Below are 23833 nucleotides of genomic sequence, written 5' to 3'. Positions count from 1 at the left end.
ATCTGACAGCCAGACTCGATTACAAGGCATAAAAATTGCTTTTCTCGCCACCAGCAGTCGTTGGGAAATTATCTTAATTGTGTCATGATTATGCCTCAAAGCTCTGGTGAGAGCTTTATGTTGCTCCTTTCAAACACACAGGAGCACTTCATGAGTGCTGAGAGTGCGCCTCTATCAGCGCTCAAGAGGAGAGGGGTTGATGGGGAAATAAAATCATCTCTACTCTTTTCTGTCTGTTCAGGTATTTCACAAAACCGCACACATGTAACCCACAAAAGGGAGAGGAGTTTTAAAATTCCTTATATTGAAAAAGCTAACCAAGAAAATATGTTTTAACCCTGATTAAATTGCCCTTTAGGTACTTTTAAGGCGAATGAAAGGTAGTTAAGTAACTAGTTTGAAGGAGCGACTGCATTTGTAGCTTGTTGCCATCTGAGAATGGGTAAATAATACTTTGTTCTGTTCGGGTGTTTAAACCACAGGGGACCTGACTGAGGCCAGCTGTTATGTTACAGGGTCCAGTCAAACTGAATCTGGTATTCATCTAAAGAAATAAGGTATAACAGAGAATATTGTGTCATTTTACCAACAAAGTTAACAAGTTCAGATAGAGGTAAAACTATTAATTAATTGTCAATCAACTGAAAATCCATCAGTGACTATTTTCATAATGCCAAACAGTTGCTGGTTCTGGCTTCTCCAATATCAGTAATTTGTAAATTGAATATCTTTGGGTTTTGGACAAAATAAGTAATTTTAAGATTTCATCTTTGTCTGTAACAAATTGAAACGGGCATCTACCATTATTTTTCCAAGCGAATTGATTGAACAGATAATAGACGGATTAATCTAAAATGAAAATAAGTTGTAGTTTTAGTTGCAGCTCTAAATGTAGTTTTGTATAGTACCTTCCTATTGTCATCAACTCAAAAAACAATCACTTAATAGACTTTTAGATAAGATATCCGCTCACATAAAAAAGAAAGCATGCACATATCATAGATACATGACTTACACACGTTTCTTATAATACAAAAATATACAGTACTGCAAAGCTGATACAGGCACAGATCAGTACTGAATACTGAGAGATTCAACAACATTTTAGTTACATATTAAAGCTCATTACTCATTACAGCTTAACTAAAAAACAAAAAATGAAAGAATAATTAGAATTAACCAGCAGATATTCCTCAGTTGAACAGTTGACTGACCAATACATCCTGAACTGGACAAAGTCCAAATGATTCTGTTGCTGCTAAATGTGCCTGTGACAAGAGTGACAGATCTTTTTTCACCACAGACATTTTAGTTCGCCATAACAGGAAAATCACAGGTGTAATTGACAACACTACTGAAGGCTACAGCCCATTTAAGTGAGCCAGTTCCACTGCCCCAGGCATTCTACATACTGGCTCACTGGAAATTGCTTACTGAAACACTTAATGGTTTTGAGCCCTCATTAATGTTATTAGTGTGCTTCTACTGCTATGACAGGTCAAAATGCCTGATGTGAGTCAGTCCATAACATCACACCCTCAGTGTCCTGGGGCTTGTACCACAAAGCAAGATTAGTAGGTTATCCAGCTATCTTTGGGCGTCACTCAGGTTAACCAGTATAATGAAGTTTGCTAGCTTTTAACCTGAGTAGATCACCATAGTAACCTATGCTACAGGGCTTAAAAGGATCCAATTCAAAACATGTCAGCTACGGGATCCCGGCATGGACAAAACAGTTTACACAATAGATTTTTTTTTTTTCAGTTTGCTGCTCCATGCTTTCCATTCATCGCTTTGTTTTTTTTTTTTTTTTGGACAAACAGAGGGATAGTTTACCACAATAAATAAAAACCTAATAACTATTATAGTTGCATTTCAGTTGCGCAAAATTATTTCTTTCTCTGCAGGATTCCTGGCAGCTTCTACATTCTTTTGCCATCACTGCAGCTCAGAATAACAACAGGCATAGAAGCAATAACATGACGATAATTGGAAATAAAAAGTAACCCCCCTATGTTGTCTTTTTATTAGAAAAATAAAACCACACACAGTTCAATATTCTCCTCCTCTATCCTTTGGCAGCAGAAAGCGTCTAACATTACTTGGAATTTTTCTATGCATAACACAGCTTGTTCTTCATCAGACAAAAAAACACAACATACTTTCTTTATAGTAAATACCCTTATAACAATTCCTGCAGTTATTAATAGTATATCTTCAGCCTTATTTTCATATTTTGAAATTATTACTAGTGTTTCTAGAGCATCTTATTAGAGTCTAGTTGTGTGTGTTGTTTACTGGTGTAAACTGGTGCAACATCTTTCCTCTGTCACTATAACAAAGTTCATCTGCAAGTATCGCCATTGCATCTCCCATCATACTTAGAACTTCACTCCCGTTTCTGATGATGTCGCTTCACATTAACAACTCTTTCACATGAACTTGCTCATAGCCGGATACTTAAACCCAGGCTTATCAAGCCAGTTGGGCTCTATGAAGCCAAATAACTCCAACTCTAGACTAAGTTGAATACCCTTTGTGGCACAAGCGTGATAGCACAGAGATGATCCAAGTAAATAAAGCACAGTATATATAATATACACGTATTCAGCATTAAGAAGACGGACCGGAAGTAAACAAAGACAACAAAAAAACGCGCTAGCCCGCGGCGGGACAAACTTAACCATCAGGAGAGAAACCAGCAAGCACAGACAAACAGTGTATGTGACTTACTTGTTTGATGTTTAAGTGAGTTCTTCTGTCTCCCATGAAGGCGATGTATCCACATAATGTCCCACTGAACTTGTTGCTGTGTTGGTCATTTTGTTTGACAGAACTTCTTATCTTCTTACTCCTTCCCAGGTGCTAGCATGTTAGCTAATTAGCATTAGCAACACTGGAAAACTACCCCGCTGTTAGCTAACTCTGCGGGAGTTATTTCAACTACATTATTTTAACTTTCTATCTTTTATTTCTGGGGCCTATAGGTGTCACAAATTGCTTCAGTTTCTTTTTCAACACTTCTTCCATTTGGCGGCGACATGACAGTGACCACATCAGATTATCTTTATTATTTTTCGGTTGAGCTGCAACATCCGTGAACGACGGAGTGATAGAGATGACTGAACAAATTTCCGCCATTAGTCAGGTGAATGCCACGTGACCGAAATGGCGTTTCCCCATTGGCTGATGCTCTCTCAGGAATGATTTGGCGCAAATTGTTTTTATTATGGGGCGTTTACAGCTCGCAGTGTTGCCATTTCGGCACATTGGCTAGATTTAGAGACTTTTATTTTCCAAAAAAAAGCACCTAGCCTCAAATCTGGCGACTTTTTTGCACAAATCTTGGATACTTGGAAGAAAATCGCCTCTTCAAGATAGTGACAGAGAGTTGGAGCAGCAGTTTGTTACCCAGATGGACGCTGTATTCTGTCACTTCTAACTTTCTCACTGATCAATTGTAAAAGTAGGCCTAAACATAGCAGAAATCACAGTACAGTGTCTTTATGTATGTGTATGGTGATTTTGTCCTGAGGTGTCCCAGTAATAAAAATCAGGATTTTAGCAGCAGCATGGAAAAAGCTTGAAAGTAACTGTAACATGTAGCCCTCCGGACCGCATTTCATTCACTATTTCATACTTGTTCCATAGAAACAGAAAAATATGTAAATGAGAAACACTGTTAAAACATTATTAAAAACAGTGTTTCATACAAGTGTTTGTTACTGTAACACATTTTTTAATTAAAATGACTGTGGTACATTTTTGTTAATAATGATAAAGATGGTAATGTCAGTCTGCCCTGCAAAAATATGAGTTAAACAACTATTGGCTTGCCAAGACATTTTAGTACAGACATTGGTGGTTCACAGAGGATGACGCTTGATTTTAGTCATCCTATAGTTTTTCCTCCAGTGCCACCAAAAGGTCAATATTTCCCCCTTTGTCCAACACTTGAGTTCATCACAAGAAACTTTAAAACTAATGACTAAATGCCTATGAAATACGCTGTAGATATTCAAGGCAGGTAAAACATAATTCACAGAAATTTTATTCAACTTCCTGATTTTTCCTCTGGCCAAATATGGACTCTGATGAACCAAGGATGTCTTTATTAATGTTAGCCTCAGGGCAAACTCTGTATTTTATTGATTTGACTGAAAATAGTGGAGAGGTATAATCTCAGACTATGACAGGATATTTTGACTGAAACCTGTTTGCCTGTCATTGCAGGCTTTTGTCTTCTGTGGTTGCATTTGGCTAATGGATCGTGTGTGTGTGTGTGTGTGTGTGTGTTAAAAAGGCAGGCACTCGATTTACTTCATCTCATACATTCATTATTTGTCTCTATCCAATTACAAGTCGGAAAATACTTTATAATACACAGAATAAATATCGTACATAGCAATTGTTATTGCTATTTTGTATGTTCAAGTTCTTCATTGATTTGGTACAGCCACAGAGGTTGAGATGTCCCGTAGCCAGGACAACCAAAAATTTCATTAGTGGATTACCTTAATGACCTCTCCTCTAGCACCACCCTCAGGCTGTCATGCAAACCTTTTACCATTGTCAGTGAGAGCAGCTGAGATCCACTGTTCATGTCTGAACATGATCATGCCACAGCTTTACCACTTGTGATTTTTGGTGAGTTATATTCTATGAGTAAACAAGTCACTTTGCTCTCGACAAAACACAGGGATGCACAACAAAGATTTTCAATTTTTATTGACTTTTTGGACAATTTCTTTTCCAGTGTCATCCATAACCGTTCACTTCAATGGTATTTGCATAAACTTTCATTCAATACTAGGAGGATATAAACCAAGGTAGGCTGATGCAAGATGTTGAATTAGCAGCTAGCAAGCTAAATCTGCACGCATCGAGCAAAATTAAACTAGTTACTACATCTGGGGGGGGGGGGAAATGTTCAGAGAGCGTTCAGAGGAACATTAACACACCCTTCCAGTTGTCCATTAAAAATGCACCTTGACATCATCTCTACCTGGTTTGTATCTTTCTAGTTGTAAGGCTGATAAAAAAGGGCCATTGCTATTTAACAGAACAATCTGCATAGCAACTGGAAGACAAAGGGACTGGACACTGACCCAATACAGAGGATGAGGAACACAGGACATCACTAAACAGATAGTTGGCACAGGATGGTCTGCTGTTTTGCTCACAAACACAGTCATTTTCTTTTGTAGAGTGATTTACTTTTGAATGTCAAAAAAAGTTCATTCAACAGTTAGTGTGAGGTTTGATACGTTGGAGCTCTAGGCCTAGTGTTGTAAGAAGTTTAGTTCTGGCATGATCTCCAAGCATCTGGCAGTTTGAGTAGGTGCCATTCTGCAGTGGCTGACGCCGCCCGCCACCCCGCCCCCTCCCGTAGTACAGTTTACCAATTCATAAGGCTACAAGGTACGTGCCACTACTTGACCATATTCACAGAAGCACAGTTACAAGCAAATGGAGAGATGTGACAGAGGACGACCACTACAGTGTGCTTGAAGGCTAACGACTGACAAGTTTCACTCAGCTACATGAGTAAAGCAGGAGGGGGAGGGGGGGTAGGTTACTGAAACAGCTGGCCCCTCGTTGGTCAGGAATCATGTCACCAGCAGTAATTCAATCCCTTTTCCCCACCCTGCAAAGGCAACTAAGATAAGGGCAGCTCAAAAAAAACTGATGTCTGGCCACCACTGAATTTGGTATAACAGTTCAAACCACGATGAAATGTCAGGTCTAATTAACATTTAAATGTCAGTCTTTTACAGACTGTAAAGACTTAACAGCAACATCTGTCGTCACATTTCTTTTTCTTTTTCTTTTTTTTTTAAGCATGAGACAGTATTACTTAACGCAGATACAAAGCTCACAAGTCAATTACAGTACCTGAAAGCACTTTTAGACTGATGAATCTGCAAAGGCAGACCAGGACAAGTTGACAGAGAAGGATGACACTCTCAGAACTGAAGACTTTCAGGGTCAGCGGTCAGTCCAGGTCAAGAGGGGGACAATGGCGGGGAAGATTGTGTCCGGTTAAGTTCAGGCCCATCTGTAGCAGCACGGCTTAGAAACGCTTGGGTCCCCAGGGAGAGGTCTTGGTCGCCACTGGGGCTCCAAAGCTGGGGAAATCTTCAGAGCTGGTCATGTCAGGGGCCTAATAGCAGGAGAAAAAAAAAAAAAAAAGGATTAAGAAAAGGGAGGTGCGACCAATTTGAATTTTTATACAGTACCAGACTTGTGGGGAGACGCTCACCTTCTCATTGCCAGTGGTCCAGGGAGCCTCCCTCACCACAAAGCCTTTGGATGGGCCACGATGTTCTTCCATGGCGGCAGCGCTGCCCCCAGAAGGCCTCATGTAAGCCATCTTTGCCTCATTCTCCACAACATCTGCCATCTGAAAAAAGTAGGTGAAGTTGCTCAGTGCCAATCAGAAAAAACAGTAAACATTACAGGCATTTCTAATATTATCTAATGCAAAAGATCATCTGCAGTCATGCACAGTAAACACTTACGTATTCCTCTTCCAGGTTAAGGAGGTGGTCGATGGCTTCATCCACAAGCTCAGGGCGACCTGTGACTGTCACAAGGTTTGGGTCTGCAGCTCCACTCTGGGGAAACCTGAGATCAACCTAAAAAAAAAAAGAAACAAAACACTGGATGTATTATATCAAAAAGTGACAATGACAACACAAAAAAGGGATTCAACATGAATCGAAATGACAACACAAAAACATGGCGACGAAGAAGTTACACCAAAGTGGAGCGCCAAGAGATCTGTCTATGCTGCTCTCTCTCAGGTATCCCCCACCTAAAGCATCACCTGATCCCGTCACACTGAGCTGGGTCATCAGGGTCTAACTTTGCTTTCCACCTTGAGCACCTCCAGACCTGCAGGAAGAAGCCTGTTGCTAAGCTTGCTCGTGTTTGGCTGTTAAAGTTGAGTTTTAATGGGATTACAAGAGTCCCAATCCCCCACCTCCTCCAAACCAGCCCACCCCAGAAGGCAACACCTCCCAGGCCCAGGCCAAAGTCAGAGCCACCATCATCATCATCATCCTCATCATCATCTTCTATGTGAGTAGCAGGGTGTGAATATGTATGTGATTGGATGCAATGTGAGCATTTTTGCTTTGATGGATTTAATACAAAAAAAAAAAAAAAAAAAGGTTGTTCACAATAGAAAAAGGTGAGAACACAAAGCAGATACTTCCATTTTGCATATTCTTATTCATCACAATATTAAGAAGAAGACAAAGAAGAAGAAGTAGTTTGCAGGTGGTAAAAACCTCAGTGACAAAGACCTGAAACTATCAGAATTGCCAAAATAGCACAAGAGGTAAGTGGGGAAAAACATTTTGTGGCTTGGCTAAACCACCATGCAACAGGGAGTTAATTTGTCTCACATTTATAGTTTGTCTTGTTTGTTTCTGATATTTCTGCTTATATTAACCTTAGATTTCCCTGTGGTACAAAAAAATACTGTGTATTAAAGCATCTGTTTAAGTCCTAATCTGTGGTGGCCTCAGTATACCTGCTTGCAGGTATAGTTATAGTCAATTGATTGCAAAAAAAAAAAAAAAAAAAAAGGTTAATTCCTTTTATGTTACAAACTAATAAAGATCCCTTTATGTGCCAAGTAGAGAGGTTGATTCCCCAGATAAGAATGTGCCAACAAGCTATTAGTGGAAACTCAGTGATGACAAAGCTTCCGGCTTTTCAGTTCTTTGTTATTTTAAAAACACTGAAGCGAATGTTTCCTGTCCCCCAGTATTCTCACCTTAAACTCATCCATGATCTTGCGGATGCCTTTGCCGCGGGCTCCAATAATGCGGGCGTGGACCCTGCTGTCCAGGGTGATATCCTCAGAGATCATCTCCTCCAGCTCATCCACGATGGCCTTGATGGCATCTCGTGCAGCTATGGCTTTGTGCTCATACCCTGTAATAGTAATCTGATCCTGTGGAGAAACAGCAGCCACTGAATATCAACACCAACCTTGTAGCAGAAAAAAAAAAAATATTATTCTACCATGGAGTCAATTTACTGATGACGAGCACATGGACAAAATAGTAACCAACTTAAAATATTTATAATGAGAATCAGTATTTCCATGAAGCCTTTGACATGTAGGAAACTGGTAACTTAGCACCACCTGCTGTGCTGATGTAGTACATTGTGGTCACATTTTTTGCCTGCATCATTTTTTGATTAGGAATTAAAAAGGAAAGTTGTCTGTGTGAGAAAACACAGAAGAAATGCTGTACCTGGTTTTCATCATTCTTCTCTGGGAACTGGATGTTGACGTCATGCTCAGTGCGGATGTTTGTAATAATGGCACCCTTGCGGCCGATGATTTTGGGGTGATACTTGGGGTCCACAGTGATGGTCAGCTTGAAGCTCCTGAGTGCCTGCAGAGGATTTAAAGGGAAACAATGCTCTGGATTAGAATTCTGTTAAGTTTGACACCCGACTCTTTTCTACGTCTGCGGGAACTGGTGATCACCTAACATGGAAGAAGTTAATAATTAAGTTCTTTCCTCCTCCACTGTTATCATAATCTTAAGAGATAACTGCTCCATGTGAATCATAAATTCTTCAAAATATCACGTGACCTGTACGAGTACTTCACACAACACTAACCCGATCCTCTTGCTCGGCCTGCAGCTCTTTGACGCGCTCCAAGAGGCCCTCTTTGGCGCGATCGAGGTGATTGGCCAAGCCAGTGATGGAGATTTTGTCAGACTGCTGCTCAGGGGCAGGCACTTGAATATTAACCTGTAGGCAGACAGTGATGTTGTAATTTATAAGCAAACTGATCTGAAATGTTCTGCATCTCTGTGTCGACACAAAAAAAAAAATCTACAACACACACCTCAAATTCATCCATCATCTTGCGAATTCCACTTCCTTTCTGTCCAATGATGTATCGATGAAGCTCAAAAGGCACTTCCACCTCAATAGTAACAGGAACCAAGGCCTAAGGAAAGAAGACGCTTTAGTGAACAAGGCGGCAATTATAAGAAATCAAAGAAATTTCTCTGGATGAATACCGACCTTCAGTGCTTCCACGGCAGCTTCGCACCGCTCTTTGCGGCCAGAGAGCACAATCACGTCACACTTTTTGGGTGCGTTTGGATCGACAGGCTCCTTCACTTCTCCGTTAGCCTCTCCATTCTCCTGAATAGGAGCCTCTGCAGGAGGTGCTGCTAAAAAAAATAAAAGAAAGAAAAAAAGTGAAGCCCACAAGGTTTGTTGAGGAAAACTTTTAATTCAAGGACTCCATAAGAAAAGTGTTCACACTGATCGTACCTTTACCTTGTGGATCCTCACGTTCTGGGAACTTAATCTGTACATTGTGATCCCTTGTGATCTGCTGGATCCGTGAGCCTTTGGGACCCATGATAGAACGGTGGAACTTCTGAGCAATCACACACTCAATGGTCACTTGAGCATCCTGGAAAAAGAAAAAAAAAAAACAGAAGGTAAATAAGTTATATCCCAAACAAAGGAAGAATAAAAAAAAAACCCACATACTATCAAGAATATCTTAGCAAAACAAAACTGTATCTACTAACCAAATCCTCAACAATCTCCTGCATGCGCTTCTTGGCTGCCTCCACACATTCCTTGGCTCCTTTGAGGGTGACCTTTTCACTCTGAGAACCCGTGCGAGGGAAGCTCACCATTACGCCACCATACTCATCGGCGAGGTCCCTAAGGACTTGGCCACGGCGAGCCACAAAGTAGCGATGGTGCTTGGGGTCAATGCTCATATTATCCTCAATGACATTGTCCTATTAAAAAAAGGAAAACAACAACAAAAATGAAATCTCAGAAATGCAGATGACGTAAGACGTAAGCTTATCCTGATATGCTCATCACTTCATTGGAGCCTTACCAGACCCCTGATGAGTTCCTCCAGCTCCTTCTGGGCCTCCCGCACGGCTTCTTCAGTGCCAACCACAGTGATGAGCTCCTGGTCTTTGTCCTCTGCGGTGGGGAAGATGATCCTGGCCCCGGTGCTGTCACGAACCTTACGGATGTTTCCACCACCTTTCCCGATCAGGAACTTGTGGTATTCTGGCTTTGCACGCAGCTCAGCCGTGTGGCTCTTCGTTTGCTGAAAAAATAAAAATAAAACATTTTAAATTATCAAATGAAGTCGACAACAAGACACTCATAACAAGTCAAAGCATGTTCGTATTAACTTCAAAGTTTACAACAGATGAAAAATCCCATCATGCTCAGCTCAAAAGAACCAATTCAAAAAGTTTTAATGGATGAGCGAGTGAGAAAACTACAGCAGCCAAAAGAAACTAGCTTTGCACAAGTGGCTGTTTTTGTTCCTACTGCTGAAAGAAGTACAGCACAGAAGCAGCTCTTTGCCCCCGACCGACCTTCCCTCTATGCCTCTATGCCCCCATCCAATGGCTGCCAGTTTAGCGAGGTCAACAGAAGTTCAGCTTTTTTTATTAGACATTCATACAAACCTTCTCCTCTGCCAAGCCAAGCAGTTGCTGCTTGGCTTTCTCCACCTCCTCTACAGGGCCTCGGATGGTGACCTTATCAATCCCTGAGCCCTCAGTGGGGAAGTGGATGTGAACGCCGCCACACTCCTCCATGATTGAGCGCACCAAACGGCCCTTCGACCCAATCAAAGAGTTGTGCAGCTTGGAAGGAATGGAAACCTCTATCTCTGTGATGTTTGCCTGGAAACAATGAGACATTACTTAGCCATATGTGTTAGATTTGGACCCATATGCCAAAGCCTCAGAGAGACTAAGCTCTCGGGGGGGGTGGGGTTTGCTTACCAGCTCCTTCTGAATTGCCAAGATACGATTCCGTGCAGCCTCACAGTTTGCCTTCTTCCCAGTGATGACGATCATCTCTGAGTTGCTGTTCTCAGCAGGCAGGTCAATTTTTGTGTTGGTTTCCTCCCGAATCTAGAGAGGAAAAGGAAGTAATTGTCAAAATAAAAAATTTAAAAAATCAAACCTTGACAGATTAACAGCCTCATTCAAATGCATAGATGATTTTAAATATACACAGTACCTTTTTGATGTTTGATCCTCCTTTTCCAATTATGTTTCTGTGGAACTGCTTGAAGATGGGGACTGAGACAGAGAAGCTGTTCTCCACCTGACAAAAGGAATTACTGACGGTTAACACTCAACTATCACTTTAATTTGGCATCCATAACTACTGCATCCAAATGTTTCAACACAGCAACCTAAAAATAGCAAAGAAAAGACAAACAAAATTCTCTTTACCATTTCAGCCACTATCTTCTGCATGAACTTTGAGCATTTCTCCACTTCAGTTCTTGGGCCCCTAAGTTGAACGATGTCACTTTTCTGTGCTGGGTCGGGGAAATTGATGATGACCTGCAACACATAATAGTTTGTTATACAAGTTATACATTTAATAGGTTCAGTACAGACAAATCAACAGCATGTACTAACCAATATTAACAGTTCCTGACTCACCTCTGGGAATTTGTCCCGCACTTCTTTTATCTTCTCCCCTTTTTGGCCAATGATGGCTCGGTGAAAACGCTGTTCAATGATCAAGTCCTTTGTACGCTCGTTCTCCTGCAAGAGACGGTGTATTTAGCAGTGGCACATCTGGGTCTAATTAGCAGCACATTGCCTGTGAAACCAAGCTTGTACCAACCATGCGTGACGCAAGCTCAAGCAGCTCCTTCTTGGCTTCCTGTACACCCTGGGGATCCCCCTCGATACGAATCAGGTTGCTTTTCTCATTGTCAGGGGGAATGCGGACAGTCACCTTGTGCAGCTCTTTGATGCGGTTGACTATAAAATAAGTCAGTAAATACGTGGTTTAAAGAAGTATGCCGATACAGCTTTTGTTGCACGGTGCACAGGTCAGTACACCAGCCTTGTGATAGCAACACTGTACTTACTGTTAACGCCTCCTTTTCCGATCAGATGTCGGTGGAATTTGGGATCCACGCTGATCTCTGCATAGTCCATACGGCTAACCTGTTACACAAAAACAAGAAAATATCACTTTTAAATTTTACAGCACACAGCCCTGACATTAGAAATGCCATTTTGACTGACATATTAAGATTTTCAGTCAGAGGCCAAGACATAATTGAATTGGTAACTCAATACTGACCAAATCTGTTACAATGGCTTCAATCTGGCTCTGCACCATCTGCACGTCTTTGGTGGGACCCTCCAGGGTGATCTTATCTTCTCCCTCAGTGAACTCAATGTGCACCTGTATGCCAAACAAGGGGGGGGGGGGGGGGTTATGAAGTGAAACTGATAAACAAGAAAAGAGAAACAAGAAACAAGATTTTAAAGGACTATAATTACAGAATCCATCGTTCAACAGACCTTGGGCATTTGTTGGGTAATCTTGGCCAAGTTCTGGCCCTTCTTGCCAATAATGAAACGATGAAGCCAAGAAGAAGCTGAGACCGAGGAAACAGTGTAGCTGTTTGCCTGCAAAAGGAAACATATGCCTTTAGTTACATCTCTTTTTTTTTTTTCAAAAACAATTATTGGTCATTAGTAGATTTTTTTTTTTTTTTTTTTACCTTGGCATAAACTTCAGTGAGAGCCTGACCCAGACGGTCCGGCTCGCCACGAAGGATGACAGTTTCTGAGCTGCTGTCAGAAGGTGGGATTTCAACTGACACGCCAGTTCTATCCAGGATCTCCTGTAAGGTGTTTCCCTTGGGGCCAATCACATACTTATGCTGAGACTTCTTCACCTCCACTGCAATAGTGGTGGCATTCTTCTTCTGCAATAGAAAGAACAGTGGACCAGGGACTTACTGTATGTAGCATTCAACATTAGAAAAAGGAGTGTAAAGATTCAGCATTTACCGGTGTGATCTGTTTCAACACATACACACACAATAATTTCCCAAAATGTTAGCGCACCTTGTCTTCATAAACCTTCTTGATCATAGTCACAGCAAGGGCCACCTGCTCCTTTTCCCCAGTGATGACAATCTCCGTCTTGTTCACACTTGGAGGGGGAACATTGATGCGGGCACCGGTCTCCTGCATCATCTCTCCTACCAGCTTATTGTAGGCACCGGTGATGAATGGGTGGTACACCTTGTCAATGTTCACTCTCTCCACAGCACGCTTGTCCTAAAGAGTAGCAGAGGGAGAGAGAGAGAGAGAGAGAGAGAGAGAGAGAGAGAGAGAGAGAGAGAGAGAGAGAGAGAGAGAGAGGGCAGATAAGACATTTAAAAAGAAAAAAAAAAAAGAAAAAATGAAGGAGCTGTGTTACTGAGAGGCTGCGTTACCTGCTCAGCAGAGATCAACAGGATTTCATGCTTTGCCTTCTCCAGGCCCTCCTTGGTACCAGAGATCTTGATCTGGTTGCTGGGGTCGTCAGGTCGTGGGATCTGGATTTTGGTGGCAGTCTTGAGCTCTAGCTCCTGAAGCTTCTCCCCATTTTTACCGATGACAAAACGATGGTGCTCCTTGGGAATAGCGACAGTAGCTGAGGCCTGTTGGGGTTGTAATGTACAGTTGGCGTTATTGTCTTTTAACTTTAAATACTCATGCCATCCATGTCAGACACTTTTCATTAACAAAGATGGATCTCTTCACCTGAGTCTGCAGTCGGGACACAATCTCCTTACGGGCCTTCATCACAGCATCCAGCTTTCCAGAAACCATGATGGAGAGACCCTGATCTTTTGCCAAGGAGAGCTCCAGGTGGGCTCCGGTCTTGTGCATGATGTCCACACAGACCTTCGCTTGGTCTCCTTCCCCAAACTGGTTGATGTCCTTGTACTTGCGCTCTTCTAGCGGCACATGGAAAACCTAGTAAATGTGGAAAAACAATTTTTATTTTGAACTGATGTGTCAAAAAGTTGTTTATTTGCAACCACTCCTGAACTAAAAACAGGAAGATATTTATTTTCATGCACACAATATGTGCACAAATTAAAAGCGTAAAAACATAAGTGAAGGGGTTCTATAGGAAACAGAAAACACAAGTATGCGAGGAGAAGGTCATTGACCTCGAAGGGTAAACTGGAAGGCTTATTGCCCCCACATTATTTTATTCAGGTTAGCTCAATGTCGCAATGGAAAATTTCAACATCTCAGTGGTTCTCTAAGGAAGGTACAATAAATACAATCAAGAATGGCAATAAAGACGGTCAATGACACTATGTTAATTATGAATCTTTTTTGTATGTTGCCAATTTCACAGTGTCATTCATCACAAACAAATGAATTCAGCATAAAACCAGTAAAAGTTATTAAAAATTTGTTTGTCTATGTTATAAAGTGGAAACAAATAGCTTAAAAAAAGTTAAAAAAGGTTAAAAGAACAAAAAAACAAACAAAATAAAATACAAAATTTAAATCCTTAATTGTTAAATTAATTAATTGTTCTTAAAAATGCAGGAAACTTGTGACAGCTCATCACAGGGTATTGCCTTGGTGTGAGTGTAGGTGTTTCATTAGAGGGAGATTACAGATACAGAGGTAATGTCAAAACACTTAAGGCCCTCTCTAGAGCCAGTGTTTGGTTTGTCCATCCTGGGCTACTGTAGAATCTATACTGTAGAAGAGGACCTGCACCCAACGTAGATATGAATGGCTAAGCTAAAGAAAGCAATAACTCTTAGGTGATTATACACTAATTAAACATAATTATGAATATTATAAATCCACACTCTGTAGTGTACTCCAGAGGTTCCCGAATTGATAATTAAAAAGAGGACCAGAGTCACCAGTAACATGTCACACTATAGTAAGACACATGTTTTGTTGCCCTTAAAAAAAAGCCCAGAGTAACATGTCATAGCAGAAAAGCAGCATAGGTGTAATTAATAACATTAACAGAGACTGCTTTACATTTTGTGGTGTCAGTTCCAGGGCCACGGTGTTGTGCTCTCTGGCGTGGTTTACAGGCACAGTTCATTTAAATGATCCGTCGTTAATGTTATTAGTTGTGCCTGTGATTTTCCTGCTATTAAAAGTCAAAAAGTCTGCAGTCAGGCATCTAGCTGGAGATTTGCTCACTAGGCACATTGTAACACTTTAATTACTCCACTCCCCCGATTAGTGCTCTGCTCACACCTTTTATATACTTTTGAATAAATCTATACATCTGCAGTTTGGTCGTCTCACATAAACCCAGTATTGCTCTGGCCACCTGAGCATCAGTCATAATAAATGAAAACACCTGTGTGTGTATATAACGAGCATTACGTCACCGTTGAACACCAACAGGGAGAAATCAATCACAAGAGAATCACAATCGCAAAACCAAAGCATATATATATATATATATATATAAATAAAGAAAAGTTGACAGAACACAATTGCTAATTTTCTGTTTTTCCATTGAGTTATATTTTGCAAATAAAGCAGGGTTTTCCCCTCGTGCAATATCATTCGAGACGAGCAAAATATTATTTTGTCTGAAAAAAATTTTTTTCTCTCTTCAAAATTCACGTTTCCATCACTCGTTTCTGTTCGCGATTTCAAATTGCGCATTGCGCAACGGAAAAAGCACCTACAGACAGCGACAGTAATATCAGCGGCTCCATATTAAGGTGTAATATTTAAGACACATTGCAATTTGTCTGCAGGGTAGGGTTTTGTTTTTTTGTAAGTGGAAAAACGTATTTCCTGCTCTTACTATGACTCTCTCCACCTACACGTATTCAGCTGAACATGTTAAAAGGTACATTATGTTCTATGAGAGACGGTGAAAGGCCTCATGGGACATGTAGGAGACCACTAACTTAACTAGAAGGAGGCCGATTTCTTGGGACAGCACGAGAAAACTAATTAAAAAGAACACAATCTGGTTCGCACAATAACTACCAACCTTTTTAGTTCACATGTGGTTTGAACATTTAAAAACAAAAGTTATACCTGGGTGATAATAGAAGACTTGAGAGGACGGATCTTGGATGTCCAGGCATTCACAGTTTCCTGGGTCCCCTCAGGTGAGGCCGCCTTCTCAGGCAGAGGTGGGAAGGCTTCCTTGTAGGTAGGAAGGGCATCCTCTTCCTCTCCAGCACTGGGTCCTGCCACAGCAGCTGAACGCAGACAAAAACAGAGATGAGACCATTCTGACTCTGTGCGTTTGCATTTTACAAATCAAGCAGAGCTGTAAAGCACTCACCACCACTCTGCTCTGGCAAGAGCCCACTGCGGTGCTCATTGAAGCTTTCCTGCGTAAGTACAGCGACTGAGCTCATGGTCAAAATCCCACGTTAACACAGAGTCCGAGTGTGCCACTGAAAGCAAAGTTTGCCAAAAGAAAATAACATTTAAAAAACACGTTTCTCAATCGGCTTCTTAATATGAATGATGAGGTCCACACAGTTTCATGCCAAAATTACAAGAGTTCTGCTTTGGTGGTTTTGTCCTTGTTTTTCTTCATTAAAAATAAATGAAGAAATAAAATCTCATCAAACCACATCATCCCAACAAAGCTGATTAGACAAGTTTTAGTTCAATTTAGGATTACTAAACTCTCATTAAATAATACCTACAGGTGTATTTTTCTGAACTTTGACTGTGATTGTTCTGTATTTGGTTGTAAAAATATTTCTGGTACTTTATTGTTGCCAAAGTACAGCCAGTTTGTTTGTGTTTTTTTTCCTTAGTACAGACTTGCACTTCTTAAATTTAGCCAGTTAGTATTTACCATGAGTATATGTTCTGCACATCAGCAACGCCAGTGGCAGAGGAGTTTCAAACCTGGCATTTGAGATCTGATCACTCACAACATTCAGTGGAGGTCCGAGTGGCCTGAAAATATGGCCACATTCTTTTAGCAGTGTGTACGCAAATTTGTCCTCTGACGTCAGCTGATGTCCTTTGCGTAAGTATATGTACTTATTCACAGATAAATACAATCCATAGAAATCACGTAAGCTGGCTTTGGGACATGACGGGTGCGTCATAACATCTTTCATGGAAGACGGAGGTGCAGTGCTGCCTCCCGCTGGTTGACAACGCACTTGGTCTTTGCAAAAGGTATGCATGCATGATGTACGTGTTTATGCAGCAGAGAAGTGAGAGCCAATCACAGGTGCTCACTTGAGACACATGTGCAGATGCATGTTAAGGCCCGGTTTCTAGTTTAAACTAGTAAAACAAAGCACTTGTTTGAATGGTTTCTCCTCTGGAGTGTCACATGCACATGTTTAGCATGGTACACAAGGTTATCATAGCTGGACTTTGGGATTTTCACCATTATCTAATCTACTTTTATCACAAGAAGCCATGTCTCTCACAGAATAATCACACTTCTTGTCACATTACCACATCAGTACTGTGTTAATGTGTGCAGAGACTGAGTGGTCAGTAAAGAGATCATGCCTGAGCACCACAAAGAAAACACAGGTGGGGGCAGGGCTACAGCTACACTACATTTTGTCTTTCTAGAAGAAATCAACTTGTCTTCTGTTCAACCCTCTTGGTCCAGTGCTATTCTAAGAATTACAGCCAGGTGAGTAGCCTCCAAGGTTAAGAGGATTTTACCCCACTGACCCCTCTGTATGTCCACACTTCTTAGGATTAAAGCAAAAATCCACCAACAGAAAACTAAAATACATCATCTGGTATCTTTGAACCAAATCGTTCTTTCCAAGAAGGACACCACAAAGGCAATCCTCTAATCTATGACACATATAGATGTGTGTGTATGTATGTATGTATGTATATTATTATTTTATTTTTTTTAGAAACCCCACAGCTAAATTAATGCCCTGACAAGAGCTGGATTCCACTTCACTATCAATCTAGAAACACAATATATCATCCAGAGTCACTGCTCTGCTTTGTGGCTGGTAGAGAAACAAATTCTGGCCAACAACAGAAGAGGAATGTGAATTGTTTTAGGGCCGATCTTGCCCCTAGGCATGTCTGAAATTTATCTGAAAGCATGAAGAGACAACACCCAGATGTCATGGAAAACTACTTGATGTTAAGCATAGAGCAAGCAAATGAAGTTTCACCACAAGTTTCAATCAGGTGTTAGTTAGTTTAGCAGGCCATTCCCACTACACATTACAGAAAACACTTGTCAGGCTTTATAACCTTAACGCTGCTCTGCCCAGCCCTTATTACCATTTGCAGGCATTGTTGACAATGTAAGTCTGAAAATGCTCTTCATTTAATCACAGCATCTTCACAAACAACACGTTTATCAAAGCGTAAGCAATGCGCTGTTGTTATGACGCTACATATTTGTCCACAGTCTTCAGTTTTTATATGGATTTCATTCATTGTGACAACGTGGACAATTCTGTGGCAAGAGAAGGTGCATAAGACACCAAAGTCCTCCATGATGATGACAGCTAAAGCTAAAAAGGTAACAGACTAGGTTACATGTTTGCTTTATTTAAAGTGACAATAGACAATGTTTTTGTATTGCCTTATCCTTATGAAGTAAATGTTGACTGCACAATGTAATGGCTATTGAATGACACCATCAGCATTTAGTATGATTCCTTATAAGCGCCGCTTTTACTATGCAATTCTGTCTGCCACCGGGCACAAAATTTTGCAGAAAAATGAAGGCTCAGTTTACGGCACAAAGAAAGTAGGCAGCCACTGCAACACAAAAACAGAAACGACAGTGCTTTGGTTTTCCCCGAGAGCCATCAGTAGCTTACCCCGGGTAGCGAAAACAGCCCTGTTGTCGGAGGAGGCAAAGAAGCCATGGTCAGACTGGGACAGATATGCTATTCACGTACACGCCAATGTGGCGGCCCACCAGGCTTTGCCCCGGTAGTCTCTATGGCCTGTCCGACTATGGAGAGAGCACCGAGACTTCAGAGGGTTCAGTTGGTATTGTTTAATACTAGACCAGTATGTGACAAAACCTGCCTACCTAGCAGAGATCTGGTTTCTTACAGTTGTTTCTTGCTTTGGACAGCAGCCAGGCTGATGCTAATACGACTGCTAGCAGCTAGATATACATGATTAATCGTCCGTTTGAAAATCCAAACAAATAACGTATTTTGACCTTTTTCTAAAACGAGCAGTGCTGAAACGCACTCCATTCTTCTTTGAGACAGCGGGGTCAACGATGATAACATTTAGAAACGCTAGGAAAAATTTGTCTATTGCCACTTTAACAGGTTACATAAAATTCATCATGTCAGTTTCAGCCATAAAAAAAGTTGCAACACACTTAAATAGAGGATTGCAGTTTTTCAGTGCAATGTCCCAAGGATATTTTGAATTTTTTTTTTTTTCTCCAGAATAGACCATGTGTATTCAGAAACTGCTGTGGGTGGGGTGGGCAGAATCACACTTCGGACAAACAACATGCTACTACACGTTTAAGACATGATTAGTTACTTTACAGCCACTATTACAGCAGATGTAAAAACTTACCAGCTAAATGGTCAGTTACCAGATAATCCGTCCTGTAAAGATGCAAGTTCCCGTCAGCCTGCCAGCTTTTGCCTGAAAAACACAAAGAAAAGGATCATTTTTAAGGAAATAACCTGTATGGTATCTTAGTCTCAAAGATAAAAGTCATGAATAATTATGAAGACATCGCTTCAGAAACTTTATAGATAGGATAATACAGGTTTATGAGTGCACAAACAAGAAAACTGCATCCTCAAAAATATACTCATAAATTATATTATCTGTACAATCACATTCAAGCAATTTCCCCCATTTATAAACATATAATCACTTCACAATATTGTGTATGTGTACTGCATGAGCCGTGTATCATGCCCCTTTAACTCAAACCACTAATGACACAAAAAAACACCTAGTCATCAAATGAAATGCAGACAGACTGCAAATACAAAGTTAAACTTCACTCTGAATGTGAAATACAAGCAGCCATTGCTGAGGCTTAAACTGGGTATTTTTGATAGTCATGGTTTTAGGAAGATCAAGAAGAAAAACACTGCCACATTGCCAAAGTGCTGCCACCTCAGACAGCCGAAACAATCTGGAAAATTAAGATGCGTTCGGATAGAGTTGATGCCAAGGAGCACATCAATGAACTCCAGTAGAGTAAAGGTGCCACTGGAGCTCGCTCTCCTTGACAAGCATCTGGCTTCTATAATTGGACACTGTCTTGTCATACAAGACGACAGACCTGGTAATTAATGAAGCAGCTTTGGGTGGACCAGTTAAATGGGCTGTTGCGTTCTTGTGCAGAGGCCAACAAAATTACTCAGTGAATGTTTTTTTATTATCGGGTGAGATTATTCAAGCCTCTATAATTTGATATGGCATGGATGTTTATGTAAGTCAGTCATCTGGATTCATTTCACTAGTTTACCACTGGCATCATCAATTTCTTCTCACTCCAGGATGTTCACAAGTTTCCAGTAAGGTGTGCAAACTCTCCCCCATTAAGTGTTTATAAACCCCCACATTATTTGGTATGGGGCACATAATCTGCTGGGCCTCTTTTATTGCTTATTTACTATTTATAAATGAGGACCTAAAGAAGATCATTACTAGCTCCTTAAGCAACTGGTAACACATTGCATCTTTCTACACCAGCAGCAGTCAGTTAAATAAAGAGTAAATTCATGGTTTGAAATTAAACGTGTCAACTACAATTCACTGATACTGAATTTGTTTTGCTTGAACTACCACGTCATGGGTGTAGATGTGCGTTTCAACTGGTGACGAAAAACATTAGTCACGAGCTCCATTCTCAGAAAAACCCAACCACAATCAGACTTAAACCAAGGTAACCTGATTTGAAAAAACAAAACAAAAAAAACATTAAGCGTCATATTATCTAAACCTTAGAGATCATTCGTATTAATGAACTGCTAACAAGACTGGCTCGTCAAGGTAGTTAAATGTGCATTAATGTTACCGTCAACATGTCAACCCCCGAGCCTATGTAAAGTTATACCTAAATCCCAGATTAAGGATTTAAGTAGCTAGTTAGTGTCAGTGCTAGCTAACACGATATCAAGTTAACTAGCTGACAGTTGCCAACGACACACTACAGTTCATGCTAGCTGCCGTCATGCTGGCTAACGTTGATCAGCCATAAAAATGTGCTGAGATCGAGACAAACTACAGTCATTTTAACCATTAGAAATAATAAGATAACGCCGAGTGTTTAGCATGTGTATGTGCCTCTTAGTATTAGTGGGATCTTCAGCTGTAAAAATCACTGTAGCATGGATTACTAGCTCCGAACACCTAGCTAGTTAGCAAACTTGCTAAAAACTTTGACTGTGGTGTGTGCGACTGTGACACGTAGCTCCTCGGCTAATAGGTAGCTTGGCTCACTCAAACAGACCTACACACAACTTCAAGCTTTACCCTAGCCAGCTAATGACATTAAGCTAGTGGGCTGAAAACTAAAACCTTGGAATAACTCCGCCGTACTCATAGACAGCGGTCGTGGCGTTTTTCTGTATATTAGCCAACACTAAGAGGCTCGTAAAAAAAAAAGTACAAGTTGAATTGTAGCCTTAGCTAGCGGGCTAATGTTAGCTTACATTACAGTTTGTTCTACTAGCTCGCTAAGTCCACGTAGGCATACAGCTGAGCAGGGGAGAAATGACACGGAGTCAGGCCAGAACATACTGTAACGTCCAAGGTTCACCGACAAACTGTCCCCCCAACAAGTACCACTCTGTCATGTACGTGAAAGGCAGAAGTCGTATGCTATGGGAATATAGTCCCGATCAGTAGGAAACAGTAAAGTACTTACTTATTTTATGTTCTCGTCTGCCCTGAAGGTGCAGAAGCTGAGATGAAATTCCACTGGCGAGAAGGTGGGATTGAAGCCTGACGGATATATACCAGGGCCGCCCACCAATCATATCCTCCAACGTCACGTCAAAGAGTCCGATTACAAATAACTTATTTTCATTTCCGAGAGTGAGAGACACTTTGTATAAATTGTTAAGTTTTATTACATTGCGTATGAAAAACATTTCAGATGTAAAAAAAACGTGATTAATGTTGTATAACTAGACACTTATTGAGTCTTCTAAAATCAGTAGAGGAATATATTCATGTACAAAAACAATACTAACTATGGTGGCAAAATTCTGGTTTAATTTATTATCAATCACATTAATATTAGATAATGTCTCAGTGTGTTTGCAGGCTTTTGTGAGATTTGATAAAGGATGAGTCCATGCCACTTCTCCTCCAATGCAATCCACTATAAGGTTATGAATCAAGTCATGAATACCAGAGAACAAAATACACATGCCAAACAATCCTGCAGCAATAAATACTGTCTCTCTACAACAACCTCAGAGATGATAGAGTCTCACATCTTAGCCACTCCTCAGCTAGTCGTTAATAGATACACAGCACAAGGTCGTGGGGTTCCACAGTTTACTGTGAGGGAGCTGCTAAAAAATAAAGACAAGTAAATATTTTCTAAGGAAATTTGTCAGTGAAATTATGACTCAGCAGCTCGGCTGCTTGACAGGAAACACAGTGATTCTTTTGAAGCTGTGATTTCTTTCATCTACAGTGATGGCCAATAACATGGCAACCTTTTGAACGCCTCGTGATAGTTTGCAAGGCGAGTGCTTGTGCATGAAATGTGTCAATAATATCAGAGTTGAAAATGCATTGAAATGACCTTTTTTCATTTAATTCAACTGCACACATTAAATGTATTGCACCAGATTTAACCAAACTTTTGCGGAGGCAGGTTGCAGCATCACAGTTCTCTTGATCAGGATGCAAATATGAAGCAACTGATTATGACTCAGCTACTTCTGCAAATACAAAAGTAAGTTGCACAGATACATCATTCTTATCTCCTTATATTACAATCACAGATTATTGGCCAGTACTGAGAACAGCGATCTTGTTATGGAACTGATTGTTATAGCATATGTATCATGGCACTAGGCTGTAACAACACATCACAGATGTCCATACATTCCTACACTTTAAGCTTCTTCAAATTTTATTTATTTTTTAAACAAAATTAATTTAAATTAATTTGGCAGTTTTAACTTAATTTTTTTCCCAGAGCTTCTCAGATGCATTTTCATCACCGGATGGACTCGGCTCTGTTTCAAAGCTGATGAGAACCATGAGATAAGGCAGCTGAAAAACTCCAGAAAAAAATCAAGTAAGGACCTAGATAGGAATGTTTTGTCAAATCAAGAATAAACTTTCAAACTCAAATTTAATCATTTTTATTCTGTAAGTATTTTAATTTTGTTACGATTCTATGATGATACTCAATAACAACATATATTAAGACACATTAATGTGGATTGGTCACTTCTGTCCATCACCTTAATCTGTTTAATAGATCCAGTATCTGTCCCAGTATATGGGATTAATAGATCCATAGAAATAAGGATACACAATATAGACTATACTATTTTGTCTGTGACTATGTGTGGCTTGTAGTCATAGGATTTCCATTCAGTGGATATAGATATATTATTGCTGACTACTTAATTCCCAATGAAAAATGTTGTACTTCGCATATTTCTACTGAATCTGGCAGAGTTTATCAAAGCCCTCCAGATCTGCAAAGTCCGTGGCCTATTAGAAAACACCTCAAATATTTGAAGCTGCTTCTTTCATCCTCCTCCTGGCTGAGACAGCAGGTGCCCGGTCTCTGAATCATGAAGATCAGCAAGAGATAGCTCAGGAAAGGCATAGTTTTTAAAAAACGGTTTACATTTTTTAACCAAAGGTTATGAGGGGGCAACAGTACAGTGAAACTGGAGAGAGAGATACAGGCTATAGAAAGATGTAGGCTGCAGTGAGTGAACAGAATACTCTAACCTTTTAACTTTTAATATACAGTTACTATCATATTCATACTGTAACAGCTCAATCTATATACGGCCGAAAAA

General features: G+C 40.5%; 1 protein-coding gene across 4 annotated transcripts; it reads right to left on the bottom strand.

Moving 5' to 3' along the window:
- Positions 1 to 4711: 4711 nt before the first annotated feature.
- hdlbpa (high density lipoprotein binding protein a) lies at positions 4712 to 21789 on the bottom strand. Of its 4 annotated transcripts, none has more exons than XM_056378300.1 (28): positions 21700 to 21789; positions 19383 to 19454; positions 16153 to 16267; positions 15900 to 16066; positions 13611 to 13826; positions 13301 to 13507; positions 12927 to 13142; positions 12578 to 12784; positions 12375 to 12482; positions 12151 to 12255; positions 11933 to 12011; positions 11683 to 11822; positions 11496 to 11600; positions 11280 to 11393; positions 11062 to 11148; positions 10821 to 10952; positions 10500 to 10718; positions 9908 to 10129; positions 9585 to 9803; positions 9319 to 9463; positions 9064 to 9215; positions 8882 to 8986; positions 8650 to 8784; positions 8274 to 8417; positions 7787 to 7966; positions 6522 to 6638; positions 6263 to 6403; positions 4712 to 6163 (listed from the first exon to the last, which is right to left on the bottom strand). In XM_056378300.1, exons 3-28 carry the CDS (start codon positions 16226 to 16228, stop codon positions 6074 to 6076), a joined length of 3828 nt encoding a protein of 1275 aa, XP_056234275.1. In that variant the 5' UTR covers positions 16229 to 16267; positions 19383 to 19454; positions 21700 to 21789; the 3' UTR covers positions 4712 to 6073. The 4 variants fall into 4 exon arrangements, with proteins under 4 accessions (XP_056234275.1, XP_056234276.1, XP_056234277.1 ...); XM_056378301.1 differs by having other exon boundaries at positions 9064 to 9212; XM_056378302.1 differs by having other exon boundaries at positions 9325 to 9463.
- Positions 21790 to 23833: the final 2044 nt, after the last annotated feature.

This window comes from Seriola aureovittata, chromosome 6 (genome assembly GCF_021018895.1).
Source record: "Seriola aureovittata isolate HTS-2021-v1 ecotype China chromosome 6, ASM2101889v1, whole genome shotgun sequence".
NCBI classification, from domain to species: Eukaryota; Metazoa; Chordata; class Actinopteri; order Carangiformes; family Carangidae; genus Seriola; species Seriola aureovittata.
The sequence above is the reverse complement of the archived record's forward strand: the minus strand, read 5'-3'. Positions and strand labels throughout refer to the sequence as shown.

What these genes read in the sequence shown, in the direction of transcription:
- hdlbpa (XM_056378300.1), bottom strand. Translation starts at nt 16,228, where the DNA reads ATGAGCTCAGTCGCTGTACTTACGCAGGAAAGCTTCAATGAGCACCGC. An exon ending in AGTCTTCTATTATCACCCAG is followed by an intron (nt 13,827 to 15,899) that starts GTATAACTTTTG and finishes CACATTTACTAG; the next exon opens with GTTTTCCATGTGCCGCTAGA. An exon ending in TGCGGGACAAATTCCCAGAG is followed by an intron (nt 11,394 to 11,495) that starts GTGAGTCAGGAA and finishes TATGTGTTGCAG; the next exon opens with GTCATCATCAATTTCCCCGA.